This window comes from Schistocerca piceifrons, chromosome 10, assembly GCF_021461385.2.
Source record: "Schistocerca piceifrons isolate TAMUIC-IGC-003096 chromosome 10, iqSchPice1.1, whole genome shotgun sequence".
Taxonomy (NCBI): domain Eukaryota; kingdom Metazoa; phylum Arthropoda; class Insecta; order Orthoptera; family Acrididae; genus Schistocerca; species Schistocerca piceifrons.
In genome coordinates this window covers 33344146-33358725 of record NC_060147.1, presented here as the reverse complement: position 1 = coordinate 33358725, position 14580 = coordinate 33344146, and the positions used below count along the sequence as shown (strand labels likewise).

General features: G+C 41.2%; 1 protein-coding gene across 6 annotated transcripts in view; it reads right to left on the bottom strand.

Annotated features, from left to right (window-relative positions):
• LOC124718888 (1,5-anhydro-D-fructose reductase-like) overlaps window positions 1-14580 on the bottom strand; it is a 99865-nt gene that overhangs the window by 60587 nt on the left and 24698 nt on the right. For all 6 annotated transcript variants that reach the window (XM_047244528.1, XM_047244533.1, XM_047244530.1 and 3 more), the window contains exon 3: window positions 3213-3380. In XM_047244528.1, coding sequence (XP_047100484.1) covers window positions 3213-3380 — 168 coding nt within the window. The remainder of the gene's footprint in view (window positions 1-3212; window positions 3381-14580) is intronic.

Genomic DNA, 14580 nt, shown 5'->3' with positions numbered 1-14580 from the left:
TATATCTGGGGAACTATAGTCACAGCAGAAGAAACACAGATGCACCACTACAAGCTGGAATACAAATTTCAAAGTGTGGAGAGGAATCTACGCACAATAGCTAATTATAAGTGACCAAAATGGGTGCTATAAGGGGCAGTCAAATGAAAACCAAAAACCTGTCACAAAGGGACCATAGAACGGTTCCATTCAAGTTCGAAAGAATGATAGCATTCTGACAGCCTGAGAGCACATGGCAATGTCTACAGTGGAAACATCTCACATCTCCCCCAACAAAGAAATCCACAGCTGTTCACATAAGTCTGCTAAGGTCACATGAACCTTCTTCGTTGACTGGAGGGGTCCTGCGCTTGTCAAGTTCCTCAAGTGCACAATCATTGCCCAGTGCTGCAACAACATTTTGCAGAAAATGTGATGTGCCACAAAGTCAAAACACCCAGGAAAGTGGTCAGATTGAATCATCCTGTTGTGCAATAACACATGCCACCACACTGCCAATTGGACGAATGCTACACTTAAGCGATTTGGTCGGGAAACACTGCAATATCCTCCACAGAGCCCATATCTATCGCTTCTTTACTGATGTGAAGAAAGACGAGTGGATGTTGGTTTCAGTCAGACAAGTCTTGTCTTCCAGTCGATTACATATCTTAACACATGTGGGGATTACTTTCAAATGGAACCTTTTCATGCTGCTGTTGTGGCAGGTGTTTGGTTTTCATTTGACTGCCCCTCATAGGTGACCATCTGTGGGATAGGTGACTGCAGCTGTGTTTTGCAAGTGTAAAATTCCAGAAAAAACTGAAGCTGTTCCTTACCTATATAAGTGATTTGGGAGACACTCTGAGCATCCGTCTTAGGTTGTTTGCAGATGACACTGTCATTTATCGACTAGTAAAGTCATCAGAAGATCAAAACAAATTGCAAAATGATTCAGAAAAGATATCTGTATGGTGTGAAAATTGACAATTGACCCCAAATAATGAAAAGTGTGAGGTCATCCACATGAGTGCTAAAAGGAATACTTTAAACTTCGGTTGCACGATAAATCAGTCAAATCTAAAGGCCATAAATTCAACTAAATACCTAGGAATTACAATTACAAACAACTTAAATTGGAAGGAATGCACAGAAAATGTTGTGAGGAAGGCTAACCAAAGACTGTGTTTCATTGGCAGGACACTTAGAAAATGTAACAGATCTACTAAAGAGACTGCCTACACTACGATTGTCCATCCTCTTTTAGAATACTTCTGCGCAATGAGGGATCCTTACCAGATGGGATCGATGAAGTACATCGAGAAAGCTCAAAGAAGGGCAGCACATTTTGTATTATTGTGAAATAGGGGAGAGAGTGTCACTGAAATGGTACAGGATTTGGGATGGACATTATTAAAACAAAGGCGTTTTTCGCTGCGAAGGAATCTTCTCATGAAATTCCAATCACCATCTTTCTCCTTTGAATGCGAAAGTATTTTGTTGATGCTGACTTACATAGGGAGAAATGATCACTATGATGAAATAAGGGAAATTAAAGCTCATACAGAAAGATACAAGTGTTCCTTTTTATCTGCACGCTGTACAAGATTGAAATAATAGAGAATTGTGAAGGTGGTTTGATTAACCCTCTGCCAGGCACTTACATGTAATTTGTGGAGTATTGATGTAGATGTAGGAATATTATAAATCTTTGGACCTTGGCTATATATTTATGAAAAGTATAAAAAGTACATTACAGAAACTTACTTAGTTTAGCAGGTAGTTAGTAACTTATTTGGAACTGATGACTGAAATTTATCCTGAAAAAATAGTTCAATTGCTGAAAATTACTGCCATGAATAAAATAACAGATGCATTATCTTGTTGAAACATTAGACTTTTGTCCCTTAGATCCTCATACAATCAAATCAGTTCTGTCTCTAAAATCTCAATCTCCATGTTAGAGTTCATTCTAGTCACCCAAGTAATGCGTGACTTACCTTTAGCACAGATGGCTGCCCAAATCATAACATTTCCACCATCAAAACTTCTGCTCATTTTTACTTGTTGCTCTGTTCTCAGATCATGCCAGTAATACTGAAACCCATCCGGCCCATCTAAATTACACTTCTTCTCATCAATGAAGATCACTTTATCCTATCCTGAAGTCCATGACACGTGTCTTTCAGCAAACTCCAATCTACTCTGTTTACTTTTGGGGGTTAGAGTAGGTTTCTGCAGTTGCTTCTTGAATGCAAAATGTTTATCATTTGAGGAAATTTGTCATATACATCTGGGAGATACTGGTAACTGTAAATCAGCAACAAGTTGAGAAGAATAATGGTTTGCGGCCACTTTTTTTTGCAAAAGTAACCCTGAAATAATTTTCTGCTGTGTTCATATTTTCCATTCTGTCCATATCGAGTGCCCAATCTAATGAAATTATCAATCACTGTACTTGAACAGCACAACCGCTTGGTGGTTTGTCGATTACAGAGAACCATTTCCTTGTACACACCAATTTTTGACTTTTGGTCATATAATAACTGTTTTCTGTGTGGCATTGTCACAACCATGGTTTATGTGCACAACACACACTGTCATTATTGGTGTCTTTTTCCTATCTGAGTAAAGGCCTGTACGCATGCACTAACACCACACAGAGCTTCCTCCCTCTATACCAAGTTCCACCCTCTACCACGTGGTCCATTGACATCTTGTTATATACTGTACGACTGACATCAAATGTTGTACCATTTGACTGCATTTTTTTGGTATACTGGAACTCATACTATTGTATGTACACTGGGCACACCTATTTCAACTGACAATGTTAATTTTTGCACAAATATCCATACCTTTATACATTTTTCTACTAGCGTATGTTCTGTGTATCAGAAGACATTACTAGGCATCAACTTTCACATTAAACAACATAATCGTGTTTACCTTCAGTGTGTATCCACTAGTAAGTACAAGTCAAGAATTCTGCTCTTCTCTGCAACGAAATCCCAGAAAATGCACACTGCTGGACTGACCAATGAAACGTTATGTCAGCTACTGGTGAATTACTATATGATCACAAATCAGTAATTTCTAACAGTGACAATGAAAATGAAATGATGGCACGACATAATGCTACAGTCAACACCAGCAGACACCAAGGACATTGCAAAAAGTATAAAGAGTTTGAAGATGTTTGTGCACATGAAGCTACTATGTTGACTACTCACCTTAGTTACAATAAAAAGGTCTTCACGTTTCAGTTTCCCCGAGTCAAACCATTTTTTTAGAGCTTGCCCTATTTCTGCTTCATTTCCATACAGATATGCTGCATCAATGTGTCTGTAGCCAGTTTCCAAGGCAACATCAATAGCACGCCCAACTTCACCTTTAGAAGCCTGTAAAAGCATATCGGATTCAACGTTACTACAACAAAAATGTTCCCATATTTTAATGTTACCCCCCCCCCCCCTCTCTCACCACACACATACATTTTATATTGTCCGCACATCAAACTACTTGCCCATAAAATTTGTATCGACAAATATACTGACTCAAAATCTGAGTCGTAAAAACATATTATGAGAAAGAAAGTTGCTACTCACGACATAGGGGAGACGCTGAGTCGCAGACAGGTACAACAAAACGATTTTCACACTTAAAGCTTTCAGGCAACGGCCTTTGTCAACAATAGACACACATACGCACACACACACTCACTCAAATGCAACTCACACACACAACTGCAGTCTCAGGCAACTGAAACCAGTGTGGTTTCAGTTTTTGTGTGTGTGTGTGTGTGTGTGTGTGTGTGTGTGTGTGTGTGTGTGTGTGTGTAGGCGCGCGCGCGTATGTGTGGTTTCAATTGTCTGAGACTGCAGCCGGGTGTATGAGTTGCATTTGCATGAGTATGTGTGTGTGCGTATGTGTGTCTATTGTTGACAAAGGCCATTGACCAAAAGCTTTAAGTGTAAAAATCTTTTTGTTGTGCCTATCTGCGACTCAGCATCTCCGCTATATGATGAGTAGCAACTTTCCTTCTCATAATATTGTTACAGTCCATCCCAGATTTTCCATCGTTTGAGTCATAAAACCTATACTTTTACATGCAGTAATTCCATTTTGCATTCATTCAATTCATTCATTCATTCATTCATTCATTCTTCATTTTCTGTTGATCCCATGAGGAAGGATGAACCTTCAGGCATGTGGAACAAGTCAAAGCATACACTGCAATGAGACAAAGACATTGCATAAACATCATCATTACAGCTGTATTAAGGTGTCACTCTCCTGTTTAATGCTATTCATAGTTGTGGCATATAAATTTAATCCAGTAAATTAGAAAGAAAGTTGTTAGTTTGAAAAAAGCTGCTGCCTCCTTAATTTTTTCACATAGATGCTGTTAATTCACTATTACTACATTATTATTTACTTAAATACAACAGTATTTTTCCAAGAAAATGTTTTCATACCTCTAAATTCTGAGTACGATTTATAGTACACTAGCCTTTTACCTGCAACTTCTCCCACAAATGTGTTCAACACATATATTGAATACACCTCTGTCACCCCCTCTCTGTGTCTACCTCTTCTTCCCACTCCCTTTGTCTGTCTGCCTCATCCTCCCACCCCCATCTGTATACCTCTTCCTCCCCCTCTCTTTGTCAGTTTCCTTCAACCCCACTCTCTCACTGTAGCTTCCACCCCATCTCTCTGACCATAATCTCCTCCCCTCTCCATTTCCATCTCTATCTTCCTCTCTTCCTTTTCCATCTGTCTCACTATCCCTCTACGCATTCCACCTGCCTCATCCGTCTCCCTCTCCTCCTCCTCCTCCTCTATCTGTGCATTCCCATCTCCCCCCTTGCTTTGTCCATCCCCTCCTCTACCCACCTCAACCTGCCCCTCATCAGCATGTAGCCCCTGCAATACAGTTCAATAAAGCACGTCAAAATTACTCCCACAACATGCCTACCATGCTGGCCAGGCTACATATCTGGGGCTTGACAAGATATGTGGTATGTGGTTTATTCATCTCATTAAGTACAATTTTCAAATCATTTGACTTGATGTACAGGAGACATGTCAAGGTTTACAAAAGAAACTTTTTTTCACTTTTTTAAGAGAAATACAAAAGTTTACATTATATTTTACATTTCTAAGTTAAAGCTACACATGTACATAGAATAATACACTCCTGGAAATGGAAAAAAGAACACATTGACACCGGTGTGTCAGACCCACCATACTTGCTCCGGACACTGCGAGAAGGCTGTACAAGCAATGATCACACGCACGGCACAGCGGACACACCAGGAACCGCGGTGTTGGTTGTCGAATGGCGCTAGCTGCGCAGCATTTGTGCACCGCCGCCGTCAGTGTCAGCCAGTTTGCCGTGGCATACGGAGCTCCATCGCCATCTTTAACACTGGTAGCATGCCGCGACAGCGTGGACGTGAACCGTATCTGCAGTTGACGGACTTTGAGCGAGGGCGTATAGTGAGCATGCGGGAGGCCGGGTGGACGTACCGCCGAATTGCTCAACACGTGGGGCGTGAGGTCTCCACAGTACATCGATGTTGTCGCCAGTGGTCGGCGGAAGGTGCACGTGCCCGTCGACCTGGGACCGGACCGCAGCGACGCACGGATGCACGCCAAGACCGTAGGATCCTACGCAGTGCCGTAGGGGACCGCACCGCCACTCCCAGCAAATTAGGGACACTGTTGCTCCTGGGGTATCGGCGAGGACCATTCGCAACCGTCTCCATGAAGCTGGGCTACGGTCCCGCACACCGTTAGGCCGTCTTCCGCTCACACCCCAACATCGTGCAGCCCGCCTCCAGTGATGTCGCGACAGGCGTGAATGGAGGGACGAATGGAGACGTGTCGTCTTCAGCGATGAGAGTCGCTTCTGCCTTGGTGCCAATGATGGTCGTATGCGTGTTTGGCGCCGTGCAGGTGAGCGCCACAATCAGGACTGCATACGACCGAGGCACACAGGGCCAACACCCGGCATCATGGTGTGGGGAGCGATCTCCTACACTGGCCGTACACCACTGGTGATCGTCGAGGGGACACTGAATAGTGCACGGTACATCCAAACCGTCATCGAACCCATCGTTCTGCCATTCCTAGACCCGCAAGGGAACTTGCTGTTCCAACAGGACAATGCACGTCCGCATGTATCCCGTGCCACCCAACGTGCTCTAGAAGGTGTAAGTCAACTACCCTGGCCAGCAAGATCTCCGGATCTGTCCCCCATTGGGCATGTTTCGGACTGGATGAAGCGTCGTCTCACGCGGTCTGCACGTCCAGCACGAACGCTAGTCCAACTGAGGCGCCAGGTGGAAATGGCATGGCAAGCCGTTCCACAGGACTACGTCCAGCATCTCTACGATCGTCTCCATGGGAGAATAGCAGCCTGCATTGCTGCGAAAGGTGGATATACACTGTACTAGTGCCGACATTGTGCATGCTCTGTTGCCTGTGTCTATGTGCCTGTGGTTCTGTCAGTGTGATCATGTGATGTATCTGACCCCAGGAATGTGTCAATAAAGTTTCCCCTTCCTGGGACAATGAATTCACGGTGTTCTTATTTCAATTTCCAGGAGTGTACATGTAATACAATCCCTGTGTTCAGACTGTGAAGCTGTCCTCAATGAATTCATCGACAGACTAATAACACTTTTCCACCAGAAGAGTAAAGAGCAATCTTTTCAGTGAACCAATCTCCATTTTAAATATATTAGTGCCTTTTATTTTATTGAAAATTTTTAACCCCATATTCTCTGGCATTTGGGAATAAAGTTTTAAATGATGTGTTGGAAGTTTGAAGTTATCTCTGTGGCGAGTGCTGTAGTTGTGGTCAAAACGGAAAGTGTCTCGTGTATGTTGATTTTTATATAGGAATACCACCATCTCATATATGTAAAGCAAGGGGATAGATTTAAAAAATTTTTAACAGTGGTTGACAGAATTCCCGTTTTTTTGCAACACACATGTTTCTAATTACTTTCTTTTGTAATACTAGGAGCCTACATACATTTGCTGAATTTCTCCAGAAGATTATGCCATAACGAATAACTGACTCAAAGTAGCAGTGATAAACTATCTTTCTGGTATCCACGTTTGTGGTACCTGACAAAATACACATTGCAAATGCTAAGTTGTACAGTTTATTTGCTAAGTAATCTATGTGTACCTTCCAATTTACATTAATCATTATGCTTTTAGTTACATTTAGTTTTAGTCCATTTTGATAGAAACAAGATTCAAGTTTTCTAAAGTATTTTTGGCTTTTTCTGGAATATTTTCGGATACCTCATTTTCAATTAGAACTGATGTATCATCAGCAAATAAGTCATTTACGTAAAAAAGAAACAGATAGGGACCCAATATCGGACCTTGTGGTACTCCTTGGGAACTGTTTTCCAATCTGATGAATAATTGGTTCCATTTGAAGTTGAAATTACTCTTTGTTTCCTACCTGACAGGTAAGAGCTAAACCATTTTAAAGCAGTGTCCCTGATTCCATACATCTGTAATTTGTGGAGGAGTAATGCATGGTTCACTGAATCGAAAGCTTTAGTCAGATCACTGAATATACCTGTGACCTTTCTACCTTTATCTAACATGGTGCATATTTTTTGGATAAACTCATTTATAGCATTCACAGTGCTTTTACGCTGTTGGAATCCGAACTGGTTTTTAAAAATTATATCATTTATGGTAAGAAAGTTATTAATTTGTTTTGCTGCAATCTTTTCAAACACTTTAGAGAAGACCGGCAAGAGAGAGAGATAGGGCGGTAATTCCCCATTTGTATTTGCCCCTGACGTACAGGTCACCATTCAAAGCAGGTCAATAAAGCAGGCTGAAACAACTTCAACATAACATGCTTGTCATGCAGGGCAGTCTACATGCTGAGGCCTGGAAAAGCTGTTTTTTGCCCCTGAAAAGCAGGCTGCCCTGCAAAGCAGGCTGATTGTTTTCACACAACATCCCTGATGTGCAGTGCAGCCTACATGCCAGCACCTGAAAAAAGACATTTTTGCACATGTCTCCGCTCCTACTGGAGCTATTGGGTTGTGAACCCCACAGTGCTTATACTCATAAGGCCTGTTGCTACTGTGCTAAATTTAGTTGAAATCGATAGATCCTTGACATACACACATATACTCTGCTTTATATATATACAACAGATTATTACTTATCAAACAGTTTTGTAATGAACACAGGTGCTTGTCATCTAGCTAACATAAATGTTCAATCCCTTAAGATAGATATCTCGATAATTTGCAGAAAGAGTAGTTAATGAGGTACATTTTTAATTTTCTTTTGGGTTGGAAGCAATTCGCAATTTCTTGCTGCATGTTGTTGGAGAGTTTGTTGAATACCTTGTCACTGACATACGTAACTAATTCTGAATGGTGGAAAGAGTGCAGAGTCAAAAGTCTACATGTGAATTATCTGAGTGTCTCGAACTGTGATTGGATAAATCAGTCCAACTGGAAACTGATTTTTTTTATTCTCATCAACAAAAATCTTTAAGGAGTAAATATATTGGAAAATGAATATAAGATTTCAAAGATCCTTGTGAAGGCTTCTGCAACACATACAGTTATCTAATTTACATATTATTTTTATGGTGCACTTCTGCTGAATGAACACTTTATTTACTTTAGAAGCAGTGCCCACCCCAAAGACAATTCCATAAGACAACAAGGTGTGTTGTGTAACAATTACTGATGGTTGCACTCGTGTCTTTCCCACCTGAAAAATGTCCAATAAATATTTATCAATCTTTATTTCATTGCATCCGTGTTAGCTTTATTTCAAAACATTCACACGATTTTGTTTGTTTTCTGATTCATGTGAAGTTTATGGTGACAAAGTGGCATCACACTTCTCTGTTGACCTGACACTTTGCTATGCTGGTTGCCATGACAATTTATACGATGAAAACCAATTGCCTTGTTATGTGTTCGTACAATACTTAAAAATAATTGAAACTGATAGTTTTCTAACTGCACCTATAATTAATGCAATGAAAATGTTTAGTATCAATTAAGAGCTGGTTAACTGTGGATGTGGTCTGTTCACTCTGCTAATATTCATATTGTATATAGACATTGAGTAATTTATCAATGCAACAAACATGCAAGATTTATGAAGGATAAGGTACACTATGTGATCAAAAGTATCTGGACACCTGGCTGGAAATAACTTACAAGTTTGTGGTGCCCTCCATCGGTAATGCTGGAATTCAGTATGGTGTTGGCCCACCCTTAACCTTGATGACAGATTCCACTCTCACAGGCATACGTTTAATCAGGTGCTTGAAGGAGTGCTGCACTGAGGAGAAGAATCGATGTCGGTCGGTGAGGCCTGGCACAAAGTCAGCATTCCAAAATATCCCAAAGGTGTTCTACAGGATTCGGGTCAGGACTCCATGCAGGCCAGTCCATTACACGGATGTTATTGTCGTGCAACCACTCCACCACAGGCTGTGCATTACGAACAGGTGCTTGATCGAATTGAAAGATGCAGTCGCCATCCCAAAATTGCTCTTCAACAATGGAATGCAAGAAGGTGCTTAAAACTTCAATGTAGGACTGCACTGTGATAGCGCGACGCAAAACAACAAGGGGTGCAAGCCCCCTCCATGAAAAATATGACCACATCACAACACCACCGCCTCAGAATTTTACTGTTGGCACATCGGATTGCCACGTTCTGTACCATGATTCATCACTCCACACAATGTTTTTCCACTGTTCAATCATCAATGTTTATGCTCCTTACACCAAGCGATGTGTTGTTTGACATTTACCAGTGTGATGTGTGGCTTATGAGCAGCCGCTCAACCATGAGATCTAAGTTTTCTCACCTCCCGCCTAACTGTCACAGTACTTGCAGTGGATCCTGATGCAGTTTGGAATTCCTGTGTGATGGTCTGGATAGATATCTGCTTTTACACATTATGACACTCTTCAACTGTCGGCGGTCTTTGTCAGCCAATAGATGAGGTCGGCCTGTACACTTTTGTGCTGTATGTGTTGCTTCACATTTCCACTTCACTATCACATTGGAAACAGTGGACCTAGGGATGTTTAGGAGTGTGGAAATCTCACTTACAGACGTATGACACAAGTGACACCCAATCACCTGACCACGTTCAAAGTCTGTGAGTTCCGCGGGGGCCCCATTCTGCTGTCCCACAATGTCTAATGACTACTGAAGTTGCTGATATGGAGTACCTGGCAGTAGGTGGCAGCATAATGCACCTAATATGAGAAATGTATGAACCATGGACCTTGCTGTTGGTGGGGAGGCTTGAGTGCCTCAACGATACAGATAGCCGTACTGTAGGTGCAACCACAACAGAGGGGTATCTGTTGACAGGCCAGACAAATGTGTGGTTCCTGAAGAGGGGCAGCAGCCTTTTCAGTAGTTGCAGGGGCAACAGTCTGGATGACTGACTGATCTGGCCTTGTAACACTAACCAAAATGGCCTTGCTGTTTTGGTACTGCGAACGGCTGAAAGCAAGAGGAAACTACAGCTGTAATTTTTCCCGAGGGCATGCAGCTTTACTGTAAGATTAAATGATTATGGCGTCTTCTTGGGTAAAATATTCCGGAGGTAAAATAGTCCCCCATTCGGATATCCAGGCGGGGACTACTCAAGAGGACATCGTGATCAGGAGAAAGAAATCTGGCATTCTACGGATCGGAGCGTGGAATGTCAGATCCCTTAACCAAGCAGGTAGGTTAGAAAATTTAAAAAGGGAAATGGATAGGTTAAAGTTAGATATAGTGGGAATTAAGACTTTTGGTCAGGTGAACACAGGTTTATAAATACAAAATCAAATAGGGGTAATGCAGGAGTAGATTTAATAATGAATAAAAAAATAGGAGTGCAGGTAAGCTACTACAAACAGCATAGTGAACGCATTATTGTGGCCAAGACAGATACGAAGCCCACACCTACTACAGTAGTACAAGTTTATATGCCAACTAGCTCTGCAGATGATGAAGAAATTGATGAAATGTATGATGAGATAAAAGACATTATTCAGGTAGTGAAGGGAAATGAAAATTTAATAGTCATGGGTGACTGGAATTCGAGAGTAGGAAAAGGGAGAGAAGAAAACATAGTGGGTGAATATGGATTGGGGGAGAGAAATGAAAGAGGAAGCCACCTGCTAGAATTTTGCACAAAGCATAACTTAATCATAGCTAACACTTGGTTCAAGAATCATGAAAGAAGGTTGTATAAATGGAAACCCTGGAGATACTAAAAGGTTTCAGAGAGATTGTATAATGGTAAGAGAGAGATTTAGGAACCAGATTTTAAATTGTAAGACAATTCCAGGGGCAGTTGTGGACTCTGACCACAATCTATTGGTTATGAACCGTAGATTAAAACTGAAGAAACTGCAAAAAGGTGGGAATTTAAGAAGATGGGACCTGGATAAACTGACTAAACCAGAGGTTGTACAGAGTTTCAGGGAGAGCATAAGGGAACAATTGACAGGAATGGGGGAAAGAAATACAGAATGGGTAGCTTTGAGGAATGAAATAGTGAAGGCAGCAGAGGATCAAGTAGGTAAATAGATGACAGCTGGTAGAAATCCTTGGGTAACAGAAGAGATACTGAATTTAATTGACAAAAGGAGAAAATACAAAAATGCAGCAAGTGAAGCAGGCAAAAAGGAATACAAACGTCTCAAAAATGAGATCAACAGGAAGTGCAAAATGGTTAAGCAGGGATGGCTAGAGGACAAATGTAAGGATGTAAAGGCTTATCTCATGAGGGGTAAGATAGATACTGCCTACAGGAAAATTAGAGACCTTTGGAGAAAAGAGAACCACTTGCATGAATATCAAGAGCTCAGATAGAAACCCAGTTCTAAGTAAAGAAGGGAAAGCAGAAAGGTGGAAGGAGTATATAGAGGGTCTATACAGGAACGATGTTCTTGAGGACAATGTTATAGAAATGGAAGAGCAGGTAGATGAAGAGGAAATGGGAGATATGATACTGCGTGAAGAGTTTGACAGAGCACTGAAAGACCTAAGTCACAACAGGGCCCCGGGAGTAGACAACATTCCATTACAACTACTGACAGCCTTGGGAGAGCCAGTCCTGACAAAACTATACCATCTGGTGGGCAAGATGTATGAGACAGGCAAAATACCCTCAGACTTCAAGAAGAATATAATAATTCCAATCTCAAAGAAAGCAGGTGTTGACAGATGTGAAAGTTACTCAACTATCAGTTTAACAAGTCACAGCTGCAAAATATTAACACAAATTCTTTACAAACAAATGGAGAAACAGGTAGAAGCTGATCTCGGGGAAGATCAGTTTGGATTCCGTAGAGGCAATACTGACCCTACGACTTATCTTAGAAGAAAGATTTAGGAAAGGCAAACCTACGTTTCTAGCATTTGTAGACTTAGAGAAAGTTTTTGACAAGGTTGACTGGAATACTCTCTTTCAAATTCTGAAGGTGGCAGGGGTAAAACACAGGGAGCCAAAGGCTATTTACAATTTTTACAGAAACCAGATGGCAGTTATGAGTCGAGGGACATGAAAGGGAAGCAGTGGTTGGGAAGGGAGTGAGACAGGGTTGTAGCCTCTCCCCAATGTTATTCAATCTGTATATTGAGCAAGCAGTAAAGGAAGCAAAAGAAAAATTTGGAGTAGGTATTAATACCCATGGAGAAGAAATAAAAACTTTGAGGTTCGCCAACGACATTGTAATTCTGTCAGAGACAGCAAAAGGACTTGGAAGAGCAGCTGAACAGAATGGACAGTGTCTTGAAAGGAGGATATTAGATGAAAATCAACAAAAGCAAAACGAGAATAATGGAATGTAGTCGAATTAAATAAGGTGATGCTGCGGGAATTAGATTAGGAAATGGGATGCTTAAAGTAGTAAATGAGTTTTGCTATTTGAGGAGCAGAATAACTGATGATGGTCGAAGTAGAGAGGATATAAAATGTGGACTGGCAATGGCAAGGAAAGCGTTTCTGAGGAAGAGAAATTTGTTAACATCGAGTATAGATTTAAGTGCCAGTAAGTCGTTTCTGAAAGTATTTGTATGGAGTGTAGCCATGTATGGAAGTGAAACATGGACGATAAATAGTTTAGACAAGAAGAGAACAGAAGCTTTTGAAATGTGGTGCTACAGAAGAATGCTGAAGATTAGATGGATAGATCACACAACTAATTAGGAGGTATTGAATAGAATTGGGGAGAAGAGGAGTTTGTGGCACAACTTGACTAGAAGAAGGGATCGGTTGGTAGGACATATTCTGAGGCATCAAGGGATCACCAATTTAGTACTGGAGGACAGCGTGGAGGGTAAAAATCATAGAGGAAAACCAAGAGATGAATACACTAAGCAGATTCAGAAGGATGTAGGCTGCAGTAGGTACTGGGAGACGAAGAGGCTTGCACAGGATAGAGTAGCATGGAGAGCTGCATCAAACTGGTCTCAGGACTGAAGACAACAACAACATGTTTCTGGTGGTGTCTGGATACTTTTTATCATATAGTGTAATTCAGAATGGAATTACTCTGCATGTTAATACTAAATATGAGGTAATTATAATTATAATTCCATTTTCAAAATGTTGTAAAGCACATATCATTGTTCAGAACAATATCAAATTTGAGAGAATTTTATAGAGGAAGGGGGAAGACATTAAGGAAACTAAAAAACTTCATGAAAATTTTATCACTACATGGCAGAATGTGCAAAATAAAAGATGGGGGTACACAACTGCCCCTCAGTTTGCATCTGAGATGCTAGATGTGACTGTCTCAATGTAAAATCACCTGCTGTTTGTAAAGTTATTTTACAAGAATGGTGATTGTGCGGCAGTAGCTCTGCAGTGGTTCATGACACTCAAGGGTATGAAAAAAGGTGTTGGTCCAATTTCTGGCAAGCGTCTGTAGAAAATGATTATAGAATTCAAAAAAGAAAGGTTCTTTTCAAGTGCAATGTGGCAAAGGAAGGGAAAAAATAATTCTGCATCAGTAGAAGATGTGGCCATACCATTGCAGGAGGGATCGAGCAGTGGTGTGCTAACATGCAGTTTGTGAGGAATTGAGCAAATTTTGGAAATGCCTGGGAGTACAGTATGTGAAATTCTATGAAACATACTCCATTGCTATCAGTACAAAACCACCTGTGTTCAGGGCTTGCTTCACCCTGACCTTCCAGTAAGACAAGTATTTGGTATACAGTTTCTTGCTCACATTGAAATCGACAATGAATGGCCATCAAACATTCTGTGGACAGACGAAGCCCATAGCCATTACTAACAAGGGAACCTCCCCATCGCATCTCCCTCAGATTTAGTTATAAGTTGGCACAGTGGATAGGCCTTGAAAAACTGAACACAGATCAATCGAGAAAACAGGAAGAAGTTGCGTGGAACTATGAAAAAAATTAGTAAAATATACAAACTGAGTAGTCCATTCTCAAGACAGGCAACATCAAGGACAATGGGAGTCAAGGAGCGCCGTGGTCCCGTGGTTAGCGAGAGCAGCTACGGAATGAGAGATCCCAGGTTCAAGTCTT